The 23,070-nt window shown below is 55.8% G+C and overlaps 1 protein-coding gene and 1 long non-coding RNA gene across 5 annotated transcripts in view; both read left to right on the top strand.

Annotated features, from left to right (window-relative positions):
• Positions 1–23,070, top strand: part of LOC143694674 (uncharacterized) — a 164,861-nt gene that overhangs the window by 50,743 nt on the left and 91,048 nt on the right. The window lies entirely within an intron of this gene.
• Positions 5,566–23,070, top strand: part of LRRC7 (leucine rich repeat containing 7) — a 108,553-nt gene continuing 91,048 nt past the window's right edge. Inside the window, exon 1 of one of the 4 annotated variants that reach the window (XM_077182660.1) lies at positions 5,566–5,719. In XM_077182660.1, coding sequence (XP_077038775.1) covers positions 5,695–5,719 — 25 coding nt within the window. In that variant the 5' untranslated portion in view covers positions 5,566–5,694. Of the gene's footprint in view, positions 5,720–8,454; positions 9,730–23,070 lie in introns of those variants that run through there. The other 3 variants (XM_077182662.1, XM_054638597.2, XM_077182661.1) reach the window with 3 other exon arrangements.

The raw sequence follows: 23,070 nt of genomic DNA, 5'->3' as shown, positions 1-23,070 counted from the left end.
CCCATGGATTTGGGAGCACATCCATTCTCCCTCTGCCTGGATCCCACAGGGCTGCACCAGGATGGCTGAGGCCACCTCTTGCCCCTGGGATCTTCCTCATGGAAAATATCAGGATAAATACATTTATCCTGGAAAATATGACGGGAAATATCAGGATAAAAGGGATCATTTATCCTGTGCCCATCCACTGAAGGTCATGGGATTTTATTCATTCCCCTGGGTTTGCAGAATTCCCTCTGTCCAGCCCTAGTGTTCATGATTCCTTTCCTTTCTCGAGGATGAACTCCTGGAAATCCCTCGGGAGCACAAGGAGGGCACAAAGCAGAGCCCGGGGCTGGCAAAGAGCTGAGGACAAGTCCCTGAAGCCTTGTGCCACCACCACCTGTCCTTTGGGTGGGTTTAACCCATTCCTGTGAGGAACGTGGCATTAAACTTGTGCCCAAACTCCCTGGTTTGGTGAAGAGGCGCCAGACGCAGGCTCGGGGGCCTGGGGACAGCAAAGTAACAGCTTTGTGAGCACCCCCAGTGCCACCAGTCCCCCTCCTGCTGCCCAGGGCTCCTCAGGAGGGGCACAGAGCAGGAGGAGGTGCTGGTTTGGTGGGGCTGCCATGGGAGCCCTGCCTGGCTGGGGCTGCCTGGGCTCTGCCCTGCCCACGGGGGGACCTGGGCACGGCAGCTGCCCCAAAACCACCCCCAGAGGGGGAACCCCCCTGAGTGCCAGCGCCCACAGTGCCAGGGGTGCTTTGGAGCTGTAAATTACCAGAGCAGGGCAGGGAAACAGGTGTGGGAGGGGAAAGGATGGGAGGCGGGCTATGCACGGAGTGCTGAGGGTGGGAATGGCATTTCCAGGGCGTTTAAAGCCAGGGTGACCTTGGCAGCGAGCCCCGATGGAGGAGAAGCCGGGCCCAGCTGCTGCGGGCGGTGGCTGGGAGGGAACTTTGCTCCGGGAGCGTCCCGGGACTGCCTGGAGCTGTCCTTGGTGCCACTCCCGGGCCAGCAGCCTCGCCCTGCGCTCCAGCAGGAACCCTGGAACGGCGGGGAGCGACCTGAAAGGTGCCCCAGACCCTCAGAAACCCAGGGAGCTGGATCCATGGCCAGGCACAAACCCCAGCAGAGCCAGGCACCGTCCCCTGCCATGGCCACAGCAGCCCACATCTGGAAAAGGGGACTGTTCATCTCTGTTTTCCCTTTCCCTTTGGGATTGGCAGTGCTGCAGGGTCTGGGAGCTGCCCAGGATTGTCCATCCCTATTTTCCCTTTCTCTTTGGGATTGTCCATCCCTGTTTTCCCTTTCCCTTTAGGATTGTCCATCCCAGTTTTCCCTTTCCCTTTGGGACTGGCAGTGCAGGGAGCTGCTGGGATTATCCATCCCTGTTTTCCCTTTCCCTTTGGGATTGTCCATCCCAATTTTCCCTTTCCCTTTGGGATTGTCCATCCCAGTTTTCCCTTTCCCTTTGGGATTGTCCATCCCTGTTTTCCCTTTGGGACTGGCAGTGCTCGGGGCTGGGATCTGCCTGGGATTGTCCATCCCTGTTTTCCCTTTCCCTTTGGGATTGTCCAGCCCTGTTTTCCCTTTCCCTTTGGGATTGTCCAGCCCTGTTTTCCCTTTCCCTGTTTTCCCTTTCCCTTTGGGATTGTCCATCCCTGTTTTCCCTTTCCCTTTGGGATTGTCCATCCCAGTTTTCCCTTTCCCTTTGGGATTGTCCATCCCTGTTTTCCCTTTGGGACTGGCAGTGCTGGGGGCTGCCCAGGGCTGCTCCCCCTCACTCCCAGCTCACCCCCAGGGCCCGGGTTTCCCTTTGGGAGGCAGAGGAAGTTCCCATGGTGTCTCCAGGGTGGCAGGCTGCGAAGGGGGGATGGAGAGAGCCTGTTCCAGCGCGGGTCCAGCAAGGCTCTGCTCCTGCTGCAGCGCCTGCAGCGCGTTTCTGCCACACGCTGCTGCAGAGTGCAGCCCACTGCAGCAGGGAGGGAAGAGAATTCCCTCCCTGGGCCGTGCTGTGAGGAGAGGCTGTGACAGCCCCGGCTCTGGCAGGAGCCTCTGCACCAGAGCAGCCCCCGCCGGCAGAGCGGCCGGCAGTGACCTTCAGCTGCTCTTGAGAACGCAGCCCCGGCTGCCAGAGCCGTGCCTGGGCCGGGGGAGCTGGCAGGGAGCCGTGGGGCTGGCAGCAGAGATTTAAACGCTCGTGGTAGGCATGGAGGGCTCAGCTGCTCCAGGAACTGAAATAGGAGGGGAGGGTTCCGTGCGCCACCCGATCGCCGCGTGCCGGGAAAGTGGGAACTGGATCAGGGATTCTCCTGACAACGCTCCTGACCCCTGTGCTCAGCACTGCACAGCCCAGTGGCTCCCAGGATCCTCATGGAATCACGGAATCCCTGGCTGGCTTGGTCAGAAGGACCTTAAAGCTCCTCTCGTTCCAGCAGGGACACCTCCCTCTGTCCCAGGGCACACCCCAGAGCAGGAGATCAGGATCATCCCAGCTCCTCTCCTCAACTCCTTTGTCCTTTTGATGAGAGAGGGAACAGGCAGCAGCCTCATCTCCCTGGCTGTTACATTTTATAACAGGTTTTTTAAGTGCCTCCGGATGATAGAAATGGAATAATTTCAGGGTTAAAAGAAGAAATTTTAGTTGTTCCAGTTTTAAGAGTTACCATTCTTGCAGGTCCAGCCTGATGACGTCATTGCTCCAGAAAAAATGAACTTTTTCCCAAATTACCTTCAGTGCAGGGATGTAAATATCCCAAGTTATTCCAGTGTCATGCTGATGGAGCAGCTCCAGCAGCTCCTCATGGATAGTGACAATTATCCATGGGTTACACACTGGGCATGAGGGGCAAGGGCAGCACCCCGCTGCTTTTTGGGTTCCCATGAAGATTTTCCTTCCTGTCCCACCCTCGTTTTTCACCTCCTGAATTCTGCCTCAATGAAAATTCCCAAACCACCTTGGGCAGAGCCTGCCAGGTGCCTCCTGCCCCAGCCCTGTCACCTTCTCCCAGCTCCCAGCTGGACTCTTTGTCACCACCCACAGAGGGTGGCCTGAACCCGCCCCTTCTGTGGCACCAGGGCCTCATCCCCTCCTCTCAAGCCCCCAGTGAAAGGCTCCAGAAATGGGGATCAGCTTTGTCTGGCAATGCTTCAAGTAGTGCTTGAGAGGACTTGATGGAACCAGAGAGAAAAAATCTATTGGGAATTCTAAAGGGAAAGTGTTCAAAGCTGTGCAGCTCCACCATTAATTGAACAGAAGGATCTGAGTTCTTAAAACTGTTCCTTCTCTCTATAGTCCAGACTTTTAAAAAATGGGCAATAAAAATATCTTTATTTCAGGGTTATCTATGTGCTGCTTTGATTTACCCTCCATCATCCCAGCTGGATTGACCCTTCCGAGCCCAGACCTGCAGAACACTGCTAGGGAACACATCCAGCTTTCCTGGGAAATTTGCTGAAACATTCTAAATCAATATTCTAAACTTTGCCTTAGCCAGGCCCACAGCAGGAAAGGATTTTTTTACAGGAGCTTAGCAGGGGAAATGCATGGAAGAGCAGCAAAGCCCAGCTTAGGGACTTGTTCCACTGACCAGCTGGAGCTGTGCCTCAGCAGAGCTCAGGGATGTGCTGGCATCCACATTTCTCACTATTCTGGCCTGCTCTTTTCTGGCCTTGCTTTCCCTGTCTCTGCTGGAGCTGGTGGAACCGCTGTGGGACTGCTGTGAACTGAAGGGAATTGAGGATTTTGGTTCCACAGCTCCAGCCTTGCCCTTCCCAGCTCCTGGCAGGGGGGTTTGGTTCCCACCTGCCCCTGGCACATCCCTGTGTTCCTCCCTCTCCACGCTTGCCTTTTCAGGGAAGAAAGTCTCTGTTTTCTCATCAAGGACTCAGCTCTTCCAGGGGTTTTCCAGTTCCTTTGTGCCCTTCAGAATCTTGGTGCTTTTCAGGAACATCAGGAAAGGAAAGAACTCTCAGCTGTAACAGAAGATCCCTATCTCATGCTACTGTGGATCTCCTGGAGACAAATTTCCATCTCCTGCCTCCCACAAGCTGTCCCTGTCCCAGCTGGCACTGGACACTCCCCATGTCACCCCTGAGATCAGAGTCACTGGATTGGGTGAGAGGGACCCCAAATCCCACCCAGTGCCACCCCTGCCATGGCAGGGACACCTCCCACTGTCCCAGGTGCTCCCAGCCCCAGGGTCCAGCCTGGCCTTGGGCACTGCCAGGGATGCAGGGGCAGCCCCAGCTGCTCTGGGCAACACCAAACCAGGGGATGTGTGCTTTGAGCACTGCAAAAATGTTGGTGGAAATTTTCCAGGCCTAATTTGGCTTCCCACTCAGAGATGGAGAGAGTGGGAGAGACTGGGAGCATCCCCAGAGCAGGAATTCCTCCACCAGCAACAGGCAGAGGAGAGGCCATCAGTACAAGGAATGATCTTCATGGAACAGGGCCGGGGGTTCACTGCTGGATAAACCCTCCTGTGACCCTCCTGCAGCTCCCTCTGCCAGGCAGGTTCCAGAGACCGGCAAGAGCGAGGTGCTGACCTCACCCAGCACAGAGCTGTGGAGCCACCATGTCACCACGGCCATTCCCTGTCACTGCCAGGCCATTCTGTGTCACTGCCAGGCCATTCTGTGTCACCATGGCCATCCCGTGTCACTGCCAGGCCATCCCGTGTCACTGCCAGCCCTGCCAGCGCCCCTGGGTGGCAGTGGCTGCCCCAGAGCCCCAGAATGGGACACGGCAGGAGCGGGACTGGCTTTGCTGCCTTTGGGAACAAGGAGTGGAGCTGAGCAGCTCCGGGACTCGCTGCTGCCACAGCTGCTCTGGGGAGCCCAGCCCGTGGGCAGTGATGTGCTGGGAGGTGTCCCGGCCGCGGCAGGAGTGGAACGAGCTGAGCTTTAAGGTCCCTCCCAACCCAAGGCGTTCTGTGTTTCCGTGAGCCCCGGAGGGTTCCCGGCATCGCTCCAGGTCACACACAGGGACAGGGTGGCACAGCCACGGCTGTGTCCTGCTCTGTGCCGCGGCAGGTGCTGCTCCCGGGGGCGGAGGGCAGCCAGGACAGCCAGGGCAGCCTCACCCCGGGGCAAGGTGCCCGCAGGTGTCCCCACACTGCCCGCGCAGCTCCCGGGAGGCTGCGAGCCCCTTCCCGCCCCTTGGCCCGGGCGAGGCAAGGCTCCTGCCGTGGCAAAGGGGCGATGCGGCGGCCGGGGGCCGTCCGGGGCCGTGGCTGGGGGCCGGGGGATGCTGCGGGGTCGCTCCGCTCGCGGGACGCCCCGTCGGGACGGGGACGGGCGGGGACGGGCGGGGACGGGCGGCACCGCCTGCGCGCACGGCTCCGCGCCGCTCCGCACCGCACCTGCCCGCAGCGCATCCCCCGCACATCCCACACGGCCTCCCCCGCCCCGCATCCCGCATCCCGCATCCTCCCGCTCCGCACCGCCCCGGGCGGGGGGCGCGGCCGCGTTCCGCCCCCCCGCACCGCCCCTGCGCCGCCGCGGAGCGCAGCGCGGGCGCGCAGCGGGACCGGACCCGCCCCGCCGCCGCCGCCGCCGCCGCCGCCGCCGCCGCTTTGTGTCTGGGCGCCGCCCGCGGAGGCGGAGCGGGCCCGGCCCTGGGCTCCGCGGCGCGGCGGGGCGGGCGGCGGGACAGCCGCGGGCAGCCCCCGGCGGCGCCCGCGCAGCCCCCGCACCGCGGCTCGGCCGCGCATGGACGCGCGCTCCCGCCTGCACCGTGAGTACGCGGGAACGGGGCCGGGAGGGGCGCGCAGCCCCCGGGGATGCCCGGGCCGCCCCCGCCCCCGGGCGCGGGAGGGAGCGCGGGGCGGCTCCGCCGAGGACAAAGGAGCGCGGGGAGCGCTCGGTGCGCGCAGCCGGGCTCGCTCCGCGCCGCCGCCCCCGCGCAGCCCCCGCGGCGCGGTGACGGCTCGGGCTGTGCCGTCCCACAGCACCTGCCTGCGGCGGGGGTCGGGCTCGGCGCAGCTCCTGGAAAATTCTGCGCCCTTCGCAGCGCCGGTGGAGGCGCGGGGAGGTGCGGAGGAGGCTCCTTCCCTCCCTCCTTCCCTCCTTCCCTCCCTCCCTCCCTCCGCGCAGGGACATCGCCGCCTCCCGCGGTCCCGCGTGGCGCTGCCGCTGCATCCCCGGCCGGCACCGGCCCGGTTTGTGTCCGGCCCGGTTTGTGCCCGGCCCGGTTTGTGTCCGGCCCGTTTGCCCGGCCCGCTGGCCCCGCTGCCCCGCCGGGTGCCCCGGCTGCGTGCCCGGGCTCTGGGGGCAGCGGGCGATGGGCCCCGGCTCACCCCGCGCTGGGGTCTGGGGAGGCTGGGCAGGGGCCGGGCCCGTGGCGCTCCGATCCCGCATCCCCCGTGCCCGTGCCCGTGCCCGTGTCCGTGTCCGTGTCGCTGCCGAGGGACAGCGTGTGCCCAGGACACCGAGCTGGCTTCGCTCGTGTTCTCTGTGAGGCTGGGCCAGGGAGGGTCACGGACAGGAGAGCCCTGTTGAAAGTTCCTTGGGTTTTGGGAAACAGAAACGGTCCGATGGATATTTTTGCCGTGCCCCTCACTCCATCTAAATCCCTTCCTTTCACTCCTGTCCATCCGTGATTCCCAGCTAAAAACGCCGGCCACGTGCCGTTGGCTGGTGCCTCTAACCTCGGGTGCTGGAGTGGGAATAATCCTTAGGAACAGCTGAAATCCAAAGCGTTTCCTTTAGCATTCCACGAGCAGAGCAGTTGGGTTCTGCTGTTCTGCATCTGCTCGCTCAGCTCCTGGCGGAGGAGGAGGAGGGAGGAAGGAGGGAGGGAAGGATGCTCGCCATGGCAACCTCGCGGCGCAGATTGCAGCCACTTCGGGGAAGTAGCAGGACTTGGGAGAGGAGCAGGAGCAGCTGAGCTCGGAACCGGCGCGATCGGGGCTGAGCGGCGCCTCTCGGAAAGGCTGAGCTGGCCTTGGGAGCGGTGCCGGTGCCTCGGTTCCGAGGTGTGGGTGTGCAGAGGGAAGGGGCCTTCGGGGAGGTCACGGAGCATCCTCTGCGTGCAGCCGCAGTGAGAGGAGGGCTCTTCATTCTCCAAACACCGTTAATTACTGTGATTATCCCGAAATTCCGTGATTTTATCATCCAACGCCTTGCTGTGCCCCGTTACCTGGGTGTCCCTGTGAACTTTAACCTTGGCCTGTGTTCCATCTGTAAACTTTTCCTTGGATAAAGCAGCAGCAGTTTTTATTTTTTTAATTACCTCACAGAGGAGGAGCTTTGCTCTGTGCTTCTGTTAGACAGCTGATGTGAAATCCCTAAAAAGGGGGGGTTGGATTACACTGATTTTAGCAGTTGCTGGAGTAACAAAACCATTCCTGGGTGCCTGGTGGATGTGAGGAGCTGCAGCTCGGGAGCAAATGCTGCGGAGAGCTGGGCTGGAATGCCTGGGAAGGTGCTGCCTGCCCAGCAGCAAATTCCCCATTCCCTGCACCTGCAGGAATTCTTCAGTGCTTCCCACAAAGCATTAAAAATTGGTTAAAGTTTAAAATCCCACAAAAAGGATTTTAAAAGGAAGCTTGGCCGCTGTCCCCGGAATATTTCAAGGCAGCAGCACCATTAGAGCCCCCAGAATTCAGATTAATCACCCTCGAGGTGTTTGCATCTGGAGGAGGCTTTGCTGGGAGCGCTGATCCTAAAGCAGGGACTCCAGGGATCCCAAACGCAGCAGGACGTGGCAATCCATGCCAGGACAGCCTGGGGCTGGCTGGTGCTGGCCCCAGAGCCCTGTGGCCACTGAGCCACCCCCAGCCCTGTGCTGTCCCCAGGGCCTGGGCAAACCTGGGAGAGGCCTGGGCTCAGGGATGGGAGACTGACGGACAGCAGGGCTTCGGAAATGATGAATTGAAATTCAGGAATCTGAATCCTCCCGGGCATCCAGGGCGTTTTACCCTCCTGGGCTCCAGCTGACACCCCCTCCCCTGCCCGGTGGGAGCAGAGGCTCCGTCCCTGGGGCTGCTCCATCCCCAGCCGTCCTCCAGGGCTGCCCATCCCGGCTGTCCCCACCTGGGAAGGGGCTGGGGACGCTCGGTGGGCAGGTGGAGGAGGAGCTGCTCCCTTGCAGGGTGTGGATCCACCAGCACTGGGAAAATCCGCTGGGACACGGCTGGGGACGGGAGCCCAGCCCCAGCACCCGAGAGGTGTCCCAGGAACATCCAGGGCCACTTGAGAATCCCAATTAAGGATTTCGGTGGATGCGAGCCCAGCGCAGCCCGAGCTCCTCGAGGTGGTACCAAGCCCTATTTAAAGATTTCTAAGAGCCACGATGTGTCCTTGGTTTTCATCTCAGCTCCCTCTAATTTTAGCGTGGTTTCCGTAGGCTCTCATTTGCAGATTGCATCAAATCCTAGGACAAGGCTTGCAGAACTCGGGGCTGGGTGGTTTTTTTTGGTTTTGTTTTTTTTTTTTTTTTTTTTTTTTTTCCCTGGGAATGCAGCAATTTGTCGAGAGCAGAGAAATCCTCCGTGTTTGACTGGGCAGAGCCGCCCCTCCTGGTGTGAGCTGCGGAGAAGTTGGGGAAGGGAGGAAGGTGGAGGGATGAGGAGGGATGGCTGGAAGCAGCTGGGAATGAGGCTGGAGAGCCCCGGGGAGAGGCTGCTGCTGGCAGGGCTGGAGCCAAGTGCAAAATTAGGGGAAGAAAGGAGCCTTAAATCCCCGCGCTCTGCGAAGGGGGAGCAAACACCGTGTTAATGGATCAGGTTCTGGTGAATAAAGAAGAAAAGAAGCTGTAAGCTCAGGAAGGCTCTTTTTTATTATAAGGAGGAGAACATTGCTCATCCTTTAGTTCCCTTGGATCCGGAGTGAATGACTTTAGAGCTACAGGAGTTTAAGCTCATCGGAGGAAAACGGCGCTTCTTTTTCTTTTTTTTCATTTTTTTTCTTTTTTTTTTTTTTTCCTTCCCGAATATTTTTCTGGGGAAAAAAAAAAAGATTTGCAAACGAGAATTGGAGCCAAGAGAATCTGCGGAGAGCAAATGTAACCTTCTCTAGGCTAGGAAGCAGCGGTCAGAAACAACCCGCACTCGCCTGAGAGGGGTGAAGGAGAGCGCGGAGCGGCTCCAGCCGGGATGTAGGGAGCAGCGGTGGGACTGGGAGCGCCGGGCACATTCCCATGGCCGGGAACCCAGCGCTCGGCTCCGCGTCACGTGCAGCGCCCGGCACCGCTCCTGCTCCCGCCGTGTGAAGACGTCCTTGGCGGATCTCGGATGCTCGGCAGCTCGCATTGAGATAACGCCGCCGGCCGAGGGATCCGCCGGCGATCGAACCCTGAGGAGCTGAGGAGCCTCTGCACAGCCGCGGGAGCTCGGGAATTGGCCAGCGGGGCGGGCAGGGCGAGCATCCCTCGGCTCCTGCCCGCGGAGCCCCGGCGGCGGCGGCGGCGGCTCCCCCAGCCCGGCCCGGAGCTGCCCCGGAGCTGGATCCAGCGGGATTTCAACCTCGGCTCCCCGCCATCGCCTCGGCCCTGGATTGTGGCACAGCCCCGCTCGGCCGGGCGCTGCTTCTGCCGCTGGGACAGCCCCGCTGCGGCAGGGGCCGGGGCAGGGATGGCATGGCACGGGCACGGGCACGGGCACGGCGGCGTGCCCGAATTCCCCCCGCGAGGAACGCGCCGGGGCAGCGGATTCACCCCTCCCCTGAGCCACGGCAGGAGCCGCGAGCGGGGCCGGCGCCGGCGCTTGGTGTCCCTGCTGCAGAACCCATCCCTGCTCTGCAGAGGTGCCGGGGGCGGGCGCGGGGGGACACGGCTGGGGACACCTGGGGGGATGCGGGGAACACACGGGGGGATGCGGGGGGACAGATCCTGGGGGCTTTGGGGGGACAGATCCTGGTGGTTTTATGGGAACAGATCCTGGTGGTTTTAGGGAGACAGATCCTGGTGGCTTTAAGGGGACAGACCTGGTGGCTTTGGGGAACAGATCCTGGTGGCTTTATGGGGACAGACCCTGGTGGCTTTAGGGGAACAGACCCTGGTGGCTCTATGGGGACAGACCTGGTGGCTTTGGGGGACAGATCCTGATGGCTTTGGGGGGACAGACCCTGGTGGCTTTATGGGAACAGACCCTGGTGGCTTTGGGGGACAGACCTGGTGGCTTTGGGGGGACAGACCCTGGTGGCTTTATGGGAACAGACCCTGGTGGCTTTATGGGGACAGACCCTGGTGGCTTTATGGGAACAGATCCTGGTGGCTTTATGGGAACAGACCCTGGTGGCTTTAAGGGGACAGACCCTGGTGGCTTTAAGGGGACAGACCCTGGTGGTTTTATGGGAACAGACCCTGGTGGCTTTATGGGGACCGACCCTGGTGGCTTTAAGGATCTTTAAGGGCTTTGGGGGGACAGACCCTGGTGGCTTTGGGGGGACAGACCCCGGTGGCTTTATGGGGACCGACCCTGCGCTGCTGCCACGAGGGGAGACGGCTCTGTGGGGACAGACCTTGGTGGCTTTAGGAGGGACAATGATGGCTTTGGTGGGGGACAAACCCTGCTGGGGCTTGAGGAGATGCTGGCAGGAGGGTACAGAGCTCGGTGAGGACACACCTTGGTGGCTCTGTGGGGACAGACAGCAATGGCTTTGGTGGGGGATTGAGGAGATGCTGGCAGGAGGGGACACAGCTCTGGGCAGGGGGACTTTGGTGGCTTTGGGGGCCAAGGAGCTGAGCTGTGGCTGCCAGGAGCTCTGGCTCCAGCTCTCCCCAGGTCAAACCCCAGCAATCTCTGCCTCTCTGCCTCTCTTGCTTTTTTCCCAAATATATAAAAATCAGCTCCATCCAGACACCCCCACAAGTTCTGTTTCCAGCACCACCTTCCATCTTCCCTTCGCTGCTGCCCTTCCCAGTGCTGACCTCTGCAGAGTCTTTGGGGCAGGGGTTCCTCAGCCCTGTTTGGGAGGTGGTTTTGGCCCTGTGCTCCTGCCAGAAGGGCACCTGGACAGCCTGGACAGAGGGACAGGTTGGGATGGTGCTGGAGCCATGCTGGGAATGGAGGGATGAGGCTGGCAAGGGGGCACTCCCTTCATACCCAGCATTGAAATCAGGACCTGGACTCTGATGGTCCTCCCAGCTGGGGAGATCCTGGTTCCATGCTCTGAAAGGGTTTGGAATCTCGTTGCACTTTGATTTCTCCCCAGGTATTTGCTGTGTGTGCGGCGTGGAGGCAGCTCTGCCTGTTGTTCCAAGAAATATTCCTACATTTTCCAGCCTGAGCACTAAATTGGTGGCTTTCAGCAGTTCCCTAATTATGTGAGACATTTTTTGTACTTAACAAATGGCTCTGATTCCTGCCAGCACTTCAGCCTGGTGTTCCAGGCCCGTGGGTGTCGGGGAACAGAACATATTTCTGTGTCTGTGAATATGATCCCACACGTTGTCTTAAGTGGGAAAATGTTCACAGCCCTTATATGGAGAGGGAATTTTTTTCCCCCCCCTCCAAATCCATCAGTGCCTTCTCCTGCAGTACTGATGCAGTTTTGATCTTCCTGGTGCTCTCCAGGCTGGATGAGGAAGCTGAAATATGCAATGGGCTTTCTTCTTTTCCTGGCAGGAGCGTGGTGTGACCTGCTCTGCCCCCAGAGCATCCAGGAACTGGGGCTGGAGGTGGGGGTGCCCTGCCCAGCTGCAGAGCTGCCAGCTGAAGGGACCTGGAACTGTGCCCCCCTCCTTCCCCTGGCTGGAGCTCCCACCCCCAGCCCTGTTGGTGGCATTGCTGCAGCCAGGAATTGTGGAAAAAAGCTGGGAATTGTGGGAATCGTGGAAAAAGAAGCTGGGAATTGAGGGAAACATCTGGGATGTGTCAGAGCACAGTGACAGGGCCCTGCTCCCCACTGCTGTGCCAGGGATGTTGTGCCGTGTCACTCAGGGAGCACAGGAGCTCTGGGAGCACTTGGTGGTGTCCTGAGGGAATGTGGGGAAGAGGCTGGGACAGACTCATGGAGCAGAGCCTTGGAGGAGCTCCTTGGGCTGATGGAGGGGCAGAGTGGCCTCCCAATGGATTTTGTCCAGGAATATCCATGGCTGCATGAGGAGTTCCTGCCCAGTGGCATCAATCCCAAATCCTCTGGGGCTTTGTGGTGCCCCTGGAGGGGCAGCAGTGGAGTGAGGCCACTCTGTGCTGGCTCCTGGGAAAGCTGAGGGGAAGAAGGGAGCGTGGCCAGGCTGGAGTGGCCAGGGTCACTCAGGGGGTGGATGGGGCCCAGGGCTGGGCACAGGGGCAGGATCACCCTGACCTGCTGGGAATGCTCTTCCCAAAGCTGCATCCCACCCCAGGGTCCCACTGGGCACTGCTGGCCAGGCACAGCTCAGTGTCCCCAGCTCCTTCTCCAGGGGTCCTGCAGGATGGGCCATTTTGGGAATGAGGTTCTGCACGAGCCTTGAGCACCAGCTCAGTGAATGGGCCTGCATTTGTAGGAATTTTCCTTGGGATCACAGGACAGGGTTTTCTGTATTTGTTGAGCCATGGCTGCAGATGCTGCAGTGTTTTTCTCAGGATTTTTTTTTTTCCCAGCAAAGCCACTTCTCAGGATTCCTGCAGAAATACCTGGGAAAGAGGCCACACTGAAAACTGGGAGCACCATCAGCTTTCCAGCCTGGGCACAGAAAACCCTGAAAACGAGGAATTCTGTGCATTTTCCAGGGCTGTCCTTGTCCCCACCTGCCAGGAAAAGGCACTTCTTTAACGGGATGTCATTCTCACTCTGCTGGATGAACATTTCCAGTTGTGATGACAACCATGTGGGAACTTGGACAAGTGGAAAAGGGAGCTCCAGGAGCTGCCAGGCACAGGCCTTTCATCAGAGCTGCTATTTTGGGGGGACAGATTCAGCATCAGTAGGTGTGAGGCAAAGTGTCAGCCTGGATTTAATCCTTGCCCAAGACATCTTGGCTTTGGAGTGGTGCCTTTGGATAAATCTCATCCCCAAGGTCACTCTGTATCCATGGGGAGGGCTGGGAAAATCCACCCACAAAACAGCTGCCTGATTCGTTTCCTTCTTTGTTTTTTCTTTAATCCAGCTGGTTTTGGGGGAAGCACAAGCCAGGGTGGGAGTAAGGAGGCAGCAGAGTGGCATTCCAGGAAATTTTGGAGTCCCTTCCCTGGAGGTGTCCAGGGCAGGGCTGGAGGGGACACTCAGAGCTCTGGGCTGGGGACAAGGTGGGGATTGGGCACAGCTGGGACTTGGTGACCTTGGAGGGCTTTTCCTCAGGAATTCTGGGATTCTGTTCCTCAGGACTTGCTGGAACCTCATCCGTAGGGTTGGGAGAACGTCATTGGCGTGAGCCCTCAGATTAAGCTGGGGTTGGGTAAATGTGAATTCCTTTGGATTTGGTCCTGCCTGGCCACCTGCACTCACCATCCCAGAGAGGGACCAACATCTCCTGCTGGCTCCAGCCAGGCACACAGAGAGTGCCTGAAACTGTGGGGTGGGAAAAGCTCTTGGTGTTGGGGCGCTTGTTTTCAGCTGTGAACTGTGATTTCCAGTGGTTATTTGCTTCCCAGGAAATCCTGGGCAGCTCGTCCCCACATCCAAACACATTTGCTTTTTACTCAGCCCAGTTTAATTCCTCTCTGCCCAGGGTTTCTGACCAGATGCAGCAGAGCTGACTCCGAGCTGTCCCACAGCTTTTTCTTGCTCTCTGAAATACCCAGAAGGTTCAAATCCCATCCACTGTGTCCTCATAATTTAACTGGAGCCAGGAGAGCTCCACAGAGTGCAATCCCTGGCTCCCAGTGCAGGCCAGGAGGGTGCTGGACCTGTGGGAGCTCCTGGGTGAATCAGCTGCTCTGTTGGGAGACTCACCCATGTTTATCCTAAAAAAGCTTCCCAGATTTCCTCTGGAGCAGCCACAACCCAGCTCATTGCAGCAGGGATCAAAACGGGAGTTTGAAATGGAAGTGAAAGTGAAATTAAGAGAAAATAAAGCAAATAAATGCTGAAATAGAAATAAACCACAGAGTGGAGGCTGCTGCCACCATTTAACTGCAGATACAACACGAACACTTCTTCTTAATTAAGGAGTGGAAGAAGCTAATTAGCAAACTGCATCATGGCATTGTTGTGGAGATGAGGGCTTTGTGATGAAAGTTGCTTTGAGGAAGCAGGCCAGGAAAGAAATCCAGGTTTCCTGGAAGATCTGTAATGATTTCATAATTGATTTCCTGGAGCAGGATTCTTAATTTTATGGGACTTCAGCTGCTTGTGTGCTTGTGATTTATTTGTCAACAAGAGGAGCAAAAGCCAGGTTTGTTTGGAGCAGCTCTGAGAGCGCTGGGACAAGGTTTAGTGGGTGGAGTGCAGTGGATAGAAAGGAATTTGAGCAGTGGTTTATTCTGCACAGGTGAATTGGGAATTTGGGATGGAATTAGAGGAGCTTTGGGGGTTGGAATTGAATGTTCTTTCACAGAGCCCCAGAACACACTGAGCTGGAAGGGACCCTCAGCATTATTGAGCCCAACTCCTGTTTGCCACAAAACCCAAGTGAGAATCCCAAAAAGGGGGAAAACACCCAAAAAAATCTGTAGAACCCAACCCAGACCATCCCACAATCCTGTGACTCAGAGCAAAAAAGTCTTGCAAAAAAGTCTTGCGGAAAAGTTAAAAAACCTCAATTTTAATGAGGTTCAGGCAATTCCAGGGCGTGTGGAGAAGCTGAAAAGGGAAAGCCTCCTTTTCCACAGGAACCCTTGGAGTGGGCAGGGTCCATAGGAACCAGGAGTGAGCTGGATCTGCCCTGGTTTGGAGCAGCCCAGCCCAGCCTCCCCTCACAGCGACCCTGTCTGTCCCTGGGGCCAGGCGGGAGATGCTCGGTGGCCTCAGGGCAGGAGGGGACGTGTCCCCTGCGGGTGTGTCCCTTTTCCCAGTGCCTGGGAAGCAGATTGTTCCCTGTGCTCCGAGCCAGGCTCCCGCTGCTCGCATTTGCAGCCTCATTTCACCTGGGACAGTGCCTGGAGCAGCCCCGTGGGATCCTGGAGCAGCAGAGCTTTATGGATGAGATAATCAGCTGCTCCTGAAAGTGATTAAATGAAGGTGGCATCTCCAGTCAGCGTCCTGGGGTGGTTTTGCCAGGTTTTGATGGATCATTTGAGTGTTTTCAGGAGGCTTTCCATACTGGGAGCAGCAGGCAGAGCATTAAATCCAGGAATCCCAGGGCCTGCTGAAGGTCAGCATCCCTGTGGCAGGTGCTGGGCTGTGCATCCCGCACAAACATTGCAGTTTTCACGTTCAGGGGGTGGCTTTTGTGCTTTTTCCTCCCGTTTCCTCAGTTTAATTGATGCAGTGTTCTATGAAATAAATAGAAGTTATGGCAGAGGACAAACGTTGGGGTTTCTCTGCCACGTGTTCCCTGACTCCTGTGGAGCCGTGGCCTGACAGTTGCGTTGCCTCCTTTGGTAGAGCAGCTTTTCATGGAATCCCAGAGTGGTTTGGGTTGGAAGGGACCTTAAAACCCATCCCATGCCATGGCAGGGACACCTCCCATGCCCCAGGGTGCCCCAACCTGCCCTGGGGCAGCCACAGCTGCTCAGGGCACCCTGTGCCAGTGGGACATCTTAAAATCCAGGTTTCAAATTTAACATCATCAGCAAAGTTCTCCAAATATTTGCCCTCAGCTTGGTGGTTCTTGGGAGGACAAAACTTTGTCATTCTTTAGAAACACTGGGCTCTTAAAAATCATATTCCTTTAGAGGTTGATGGTAATTAGGAGGGTTAATTAACCAGGGTTTTCTGGTGGTTGTGGCGGCACAGGAAGGTGAATCAGGTCCCAGCCTGATCTGAGCTGCTTGGAGGGACCCTCAGCAGAGCAGAGGCAGAGTCACTGTCCCTGCTTGGGTGGGGTGGCAGGAGGTGACAGTGCCACCCTGCCCACGCCCTGCAGCTCCTGTCCCCTCCCTGAGCTCCTCCTGCAGCTCCAGGAGCCTGGGATCTCTGGATTCCAAATCCTGGAACCAGGGACTGCTTCAGGGCTTTAAAGGCTGTGTTGGAGCAGCAGCTCAGCAGCTCTGCAGCCTTGATCCCAGCTCAACTCCACACCAGCCTAGGCAGGAATGCCTTGATCCCAGCTCAATTCCCCACCAGTCTGGGCTGCCATTCCTGCCCATCCCGTCCTTGATCCCAGCTCAACTCCACACCAGCCTGGGCTGCCATTCCTGCCAGCCCAGCCTCAGCAGCAGCTACTAATTCCAAAGCTCACCTGAAGCCCCCACATAAATCAGAGCTTATTTCAAATCTGGCAGTGCAAGCACAGAATATTTTAGATATTTTAGGAATTAGAGCCTGTGTGCTTTGGCAGCCAGGGTTTGGGTTTGGAGTTTGGTGTGGGGATTTTTGTTTTGGTATGTCCATTGGCATGGCCAGGCACTTGCCTTTCAATTTTTTGGGGGTTTTTCCCTTTCCAGTTTAGTCAGAATGACCTTTGTTTGTTGGGAGCTGAGCATGTGTCTGTGCTTGATGGTTGGGTGAGGGTGTTGTTACCCTGTGAAGGGGATGATGCTGCAGGGGGAGGATTAAACCCAAGGCTTGTTTTACATATTTTTGTATACCAAGGCTTAATTTACATATGATACGAGCATTATTTTATATATCCTGAGACTTTTCACCCTAAAACGGAGGTTGTACTTCCCACTTTTAGCCCGGAAAAAAGGAGGAATTTCTCCATGGAAAAGGAGGTCAGGCCTTGGAGCTGCCTGGGGGAGTGGTGGAGTCCCCATTCCTGGGGGGATTTCACAGCACCAGTGGAATAAAGGTCCCTGTCCATTCTCCAATCTCTGGATTTGGGGTGAACTCCAACATTCGGTGACGTAAGAATTCCAACAATTGCAGAAGGAGCTCTCAGGCACTCTGACTGTCCCTGAAAGGCTTTGTTCCTTGCGATGGTTCCAACATTGCTTCCAGTTTCACAGGTTTTAAAAATATCCCTCCCAGTTTTGGTAGGAGGAAGTTTTCCTGCAGGAAAAGCGAAATCGCCATAAAAGGCTTGTTATTAAATCTTACGAGCTCAGTGTTTTTAATTTAACTTGTTACATCACAGGAGTGTGAATTCATTAAACTTCCTATTCTTATATGTGGGATCTATTTTAGCTGATGAATCTCTAAGAAAAAGGTTGGAGATGCGTCAGCAGCTCCTGTGGCTCTCTGGGAGGAAAATACATGGAATTAAAAAGGGCTGGATGGAAGGCAAGGGAGCAGTGCCTGTGTCCTTCATCCTGCTGGAGGAAGAGGAGGGAACAGACCCTGATCATAGCCTGTGGGGTCAGCCTGCAGTGTTCTCCTTCCATTCCACTCTCTGGGTGTGTTTTGGGGTCGATGAGGAGCCCCCAGGCCAGCTCAGCCCCTCTGGGCTCGGTGCTCTGAGGTGACAGCACCTTGGTGGCCAGGCTGGCTGTCCCGTGTCCCCTGAGCGTGTGCTCCTGGGCCAGCATCTCACATCTGGGGCTCTCTTGCAGCTTCTTTGGGAATAAGTTCCCTGTACGAGACCTGAGCTGTGCACAATGGGTCTGTCACGGGTTTTGTGCCAGGGCAGGAGGATGTTGCTGTGGGGCCCTGGTGAATCCCCTGTCCCCTCCTCAGGGGATGTGGCACTGCTGGGGCAGCGCAGGGCCAGCTCTGGGGGTGCTCTTTGCTTTTTATTCTGTTTCTATTCCATGTGTTGTAGCACCCTGAGCAGATATTGCTTCCTGCTGTCCCAAACCCCTCTGCAGCACAGCACTCCCAAGGGCAGCTGGGGCTCCTCCTTTTGCCTTTCTCTGAGGGCTTGAAATTAAATTTGAAATTTGTTTGGGTTCAGAGGGACCTGAAATCCCACCCAGTGCCAGCCCTGCCATGGCAGGGACACCTCCCACTGTCCCAGGTGCTCCAGCCCCAGTGTCCAGCCTGGCCCTGGGCACTGCCAGGGATCCAGGGGCAGCCACAGCTGCTCTGGGAATTCCATTCCAGGGCCTGCCCACCCTCCCAGCCAGGAATTCCTTCCCAATGTCCCATCCATCCCTGCCCTCTGGCAGTGGGAGCCATTCCCTGTGTCCTGCCCCTGATTTTAAATCACTTTGGGGAAGAGCTGCAGTGTCCAAAGGCTCGGAGCTGTTCCCTGGGTGATCCCACTCTGGCTGTGGAGATCCCCACTCACAATTTGGCTTCTCCCCCGAACCTTTCCAGTGTGAATGCCAGGCTCTGCTGTGCAGTGCCCTGCTGCAGCTCCCTGTGCAGCTGGAAATGCATTTCTGGGGTCCCTGATCCCCCTGATCCCGGCAGCAGGAACGCTCTGAGGCTGCCCTGGCGCTGCAGGGTGAGAGGCACACGTGGACTGGCATTAATTTTATTAAGCTGCTGTAATTCTCCCTAAATAATGCTGTGTGCTGCTGATTCCATTGCACTGTGCAGGATCAGTGTCAGGCTGCCAGGCCTGTGACTGTTCCCCTTATCCCATTTTCTCCAGTAATTCCGTGCAGCAGCTGCCTGCTCCCTCCTAATTCCCTTCGCCAAGAAAGTGCAGTTTGTCACCAAAAAAAAAGTGTTATTTTGGTTATAGTTTAGTCCTTGTCTCTCAGAACACAAAGGCTCCAGAGAGTTACACAACCCCAAAGATTTTTGGAAAAGAAGCACCATGGAAAGCAGGGATCTGAAGGGAACATTGGCCTGGACTAGTTCTTGCTGAAATAAACACCCAGAAATTCTAATTAATTCAGTGTTAGAGCCATCACAGAGCCATCAATATATTCACTGCTCCAATAAGCGACCAGGTAATTTTATTTCTAGATTTCTTCCCAAAATCCTGGCAGTGACCAACAGGGCACCCCTTTGGCCTGAGTTCTCCCAGATCCTGTTTGGGAAGCAGGGAAATTCCTGCAAAGTGTGGCAAACTGCTCTGACCTGCTGTGTAATCCCAGCCAGAGTGGCTTTTGTGGGCTGGAAACCACTCCAGGCCCCTCCACCCTGCTTTTCCAGGGATGATTTAACACTCCATAAATCAGGACACACACCCTGGCAGTAAAAAGGGACAATATCTCAAGGTACCATAGAGAAAAGTAACATTAGTTACAAATTTAGACAGTCAGTGTCACCCTGTTTGCTTATTTACAAGAGAAATAATTCACCCAAACTGGGCAGTGAGGGGAGGTGAGCTGCCACCTGAGGCTGGGAATTTTTGGCAATTTAGTCGTCAGGAAAACACTGCTGGAAAATACAATTTTCCTGGCTGCCAATAACTGTGGAATAAAGTGATTTTTGGGGCTGGTGGTGCACCTTGCACTGGGGGAGCTCACACTTCCCCAGCTGCTGGTGGCTCTTCTCCCCAGCCAGACCTGCAGAATAAGGAAATCTATTTTAGAGAGGCAGAGAGATCCCCAGTGCTGCTCAGGGACTCTGGAAAAGTCTCCCTGTGGACATGGACTGTGCTGAGGTGCTCCTGAGACACCAGGGCAGGATTTGCTGCCTTTCCTCAGATGTCTGGAGAAAACCTGAAGGAAAACGATGTAGAGCTGCTGCTCTGGGTTAATTTAATTTGATTTCTCTCTCACCCCAGTCACCCCTGGGCAGGAACAGCCCTCAGGCAGTTGGAGGGGCAGGGCAGGAAGCCCTGGGAATTCCAAGTTGTGCTCTCCTGATCCTTTGGAGGAGCAGGGCTTAGGAGTTTGTGGAACTCTGTGGCCAGGGGTGGTTCCGGGGGCATTTTGGTGCTCTGAGAGCCTCCTGATGCTGAGGGCAGCAGGACATGGCTCAAAGCACAGAACAATTTGCTAATTAAGGGCTGTGCTCAGAATGGAACCTCAGGGAAGCTCCAGGGGAAGGGAAATGTGTTCATTTTACCTCTGCATTTGTAACTGCACAGCTGAGAGCAAGGAGAGGGAGGGAGAGGCTCCAGCTCAGCTGCACAGGAGAGCAGAGAGTCCCTTCCACTGAAATCAGACTGATTGCTGGGGTTTCTTGGGGTAAAGGAGAGGGAAGATTCCTCCAGGAGGCAAAGCAAGAAAGGATTATTCATTTATTCCTTTGCCCCAAGAGGAGCAGGTCTGGATTAAGGGCATGACCCCTTATTTCCAAATTCCCAGTGGAGATAATTGGATAACTAAAGATAAATATTGTGCTTAAATTCAGTGCAAATTTGTCTGGTTTATTTTAATCCTTTTAGGCTTGGGTTCAAGTTTTGCTGTTCAGCTGTGCTTTAACAAGCCTCATTCCAGCTGACCGTGCAACCTGAGCTTGAGGTGGGATCCTGAGGGATCAGCCTGGTCTGGGATGCTCAGGTGCTGGATTTGTGCTGAGCACTGAGGTGTGACAGGAGCTGGGAACTGGGAAATCCCTCCTGGATGGCCTCTGGCACAAGGCCCAGCCGGGCAGGGTTGCAGAAGGCAAACCTTTGGACATCTCTGTTTTAAACCATCAAACTCCAGGCTTCCCAGTGCTCCTGAATCTCACCTTTGTTTGCTGTCATTTCTGCTGTTGTGTTACTGAATTTTGAAATACTCAGGGAGTCACAATCCTTTGGATTTTCATGATGAAGTCCTGGGGGTTATTTGTTGGACAGGGATTTGAGAGTGATGGGCCTGTGGTGACAGCAGGAGGAAAGGGAATTGCACAGGAGGGAAGCAGGAGGCACTGAAGGTCAGGAGCTGCGTCTCCATGAGGAGCTCAGCTGGGAGTTCCACACCTCCCTTTCCTGCTGCTCTGCACCCACCTGCTCCTGGCAGGGGGACAGGTGATCCTCACTCCTGTAACTCCAGCCTGGGAGTGCTCCCCAAAACCAGGGAATCAGGGAATCACTGAGATGGAAAAGGCCTCCGAGCCCATCGAGTCCCCCTTGGCACTGCCAAGGCCACCCGAGTGCCACATCCACAGGGTGTAAATCCCTGCAGGAATGGGGACTCCACCCCTGCCCTGGGCAGCTGTGCCAAGGCCTGAGAGCCCTTTCCAGGAGGGAATTCCTCCTGCTGTCCTGCCTGACCCTCCCCTGGCACAGCCTGGGGCCGTTCCCTTCTGTCCCATCCCTTTTCCCTTGGGAAGGGACCAGCAGGATCCCCCCAGGTGAGCCCAAATCCATGTGTAAGGATGTGGTGTGGAGTGAATCCTCTCTGGAGAGCCTGGGGAGCAGCAGCAGGATGGCTGCTGTGGGAGCTGGCATTCCCAAACTCCCCAGTGGGAGCTGTGCTGGCTGGGATGCAGGCAGAGCTCTCTCTCCATGGCCTCAGGGGGAAGCTGGGATGAGCTCTTCCCATGGAATCCTGGCTCTGGGAGTGACTGAGGCCAGCCAGCCCCAGCCTGGTCACCCATCCCTTCCTCCATCTCCCTGTGATTCCCTGTCCTCCTTTCCCTCAGACACCCCCTGAGTGCTCTGTGCTGCTGGGGAGGGAGAGCAAAGCAATTCCCCTCTTGGATCTGACCCAAAATTCCAGTCAGTGCCTTGTGCTGTGTGTAAGGAGAACGTTGGGAAATGGGAGTGAAATCCCTTGTGGCAGGAGCAAACCCCAGCCTTGGAATGCTCCCAGTTCCAGGGGAGTGTACCAAACCTGTCCTGCAATGGAAACAAACTGGGATTTTAACATTTAACCAGGAGCTTCACTTTTCCTTTCCTGGCTGGAAAAGTGAAAGTTGTATTGGGTTGTCTTTCCTGGAGAAAACTGGTCAGTGACAGAGAAATTGGGATTTGCCTCCATTTTCTTTGGGATGGAGGGAGAAGGCCAGGAAGGAATTCCATTATTCCGAGGAAGGAATTCCATTATTCCACGTGGAGCAGCAGGCAGGAGTAGCCCTGGGCACTGAGAGACGTTTTGCATCACTGAGTAGAGCTGGGCTTGGCAGGGTTGCTGTAATTCCAGTCATCCCCTCCGAAATCTGGAGTCCCCCTGGAATTCTCTGCTGGAAGTGCTGGGGATGGACCCAGCCCTTGGGAACAGGGATTGCTGGGCTCTGGCAGGGCAGGAGTTGGATTCCCTGATCCTTGTGGGTCCCTTCCCACCACCCTGTGCTCCTCTGGCTTGTTCCCACATGGAGTTTACCCCTCTGGAATCCCACCCCTGGAAAAGATATACCTGGGAGAGTCCAGCCTGGATGAGGGGGAGGTGGGGCTGCCATGTCCCAAAAATCCAGCCTTTCCTGGTGTCCCAAAAAATCCAGCCTTTCCTGGTATCCCAACAATCCAGCCTTTCCTGGTATCTCAAAAATCCAGCCTTTCCTGGTGTCCCAAAAATCCAGTCTCTCCTTGTATCCCTAAAGTCAAATCTCTCCTGGTATCCCTAAAATCAAATATCTTCTGCTATCCTCGGATCCAGCCTCTCCTGGTATCCCTAAAATCAAATCCCTCTTGATATCCCTCAGATCCAGCCTCTCCTGGTATCCCTAAAATCAGATCTCTCCTGGTATCCTTCAGATCCAGCTCTCCCAGTGCCCATGGGCCCTGCCACCCATTTTTAATGGAATTTAAACGGATGACAGGGAAAGTGCATCTGGAATTGGCCTCGTGTTTCTCACATGAAAATATCCCTGGGTTCTGTAACAACCACAGGGTGGTGAATTTATATCCCAGAAAATTCCCAGCATTTCTGTCGGTGCAAATCAGTAATGTGGAAGGAGATGGGAGAAAAAATTCCATCAGTTTTTGGGACAAATTTCTTTCCCTGCATTTTGTAGGATATAAATCTCCTTTGTTGCAAGAGAGCAGTTATCACCAGGGGCTAAAAGCCACCAAATAAAGCAGTTAAAAGGTTCATTCTGCTGCTAAAAAAGAGCTCCTATCATTCCCATTACTGTCACTCTGAGTTAAGTATGGAGGATGCACAGGAAAGAAATTTCAGACTTTTAAAATAACATTTTTACTATGAAAATGAATATAAAATTATCAAATTTATATTTTAAACTATATTTATTTAAAAGAGATCTCCCTTTTAATTCTGAAGGGACTCGGTTACATAAAATATTTTCCCAATATTTCTTTAGTTAAAAGGTGAATTTAAAAAAATATTTCTAAATGAATAACTATAATTATATAATGTGCATTTATATAAATATAAACAGACATTTATAAATGCCTCATGTACAAGTAGATAAATACATACATTTATTAATACAAATACAGACGTATAA

The sequence above is a fragment of the Agelaius phoeniceus genome, chromosome 8, assembly GCF_051311805.1.
Source record: "Agelaius phoeniceus isolate bAgePho1 chromosome 8, bAgePho1.hap1, whole genome shotgun sequence".
Lineage (NCBI taxonomy): Eukaryota > Metazoa > Chordata > Aves > Passeriformes > Icteridae > Agelaius > Agelaius phoeniceus.
The sequence above is the reverse complement of the archived record's forward strand: the minus strand, read 5'-3'. Positions and strand labels throughout refer to the sequence as shown.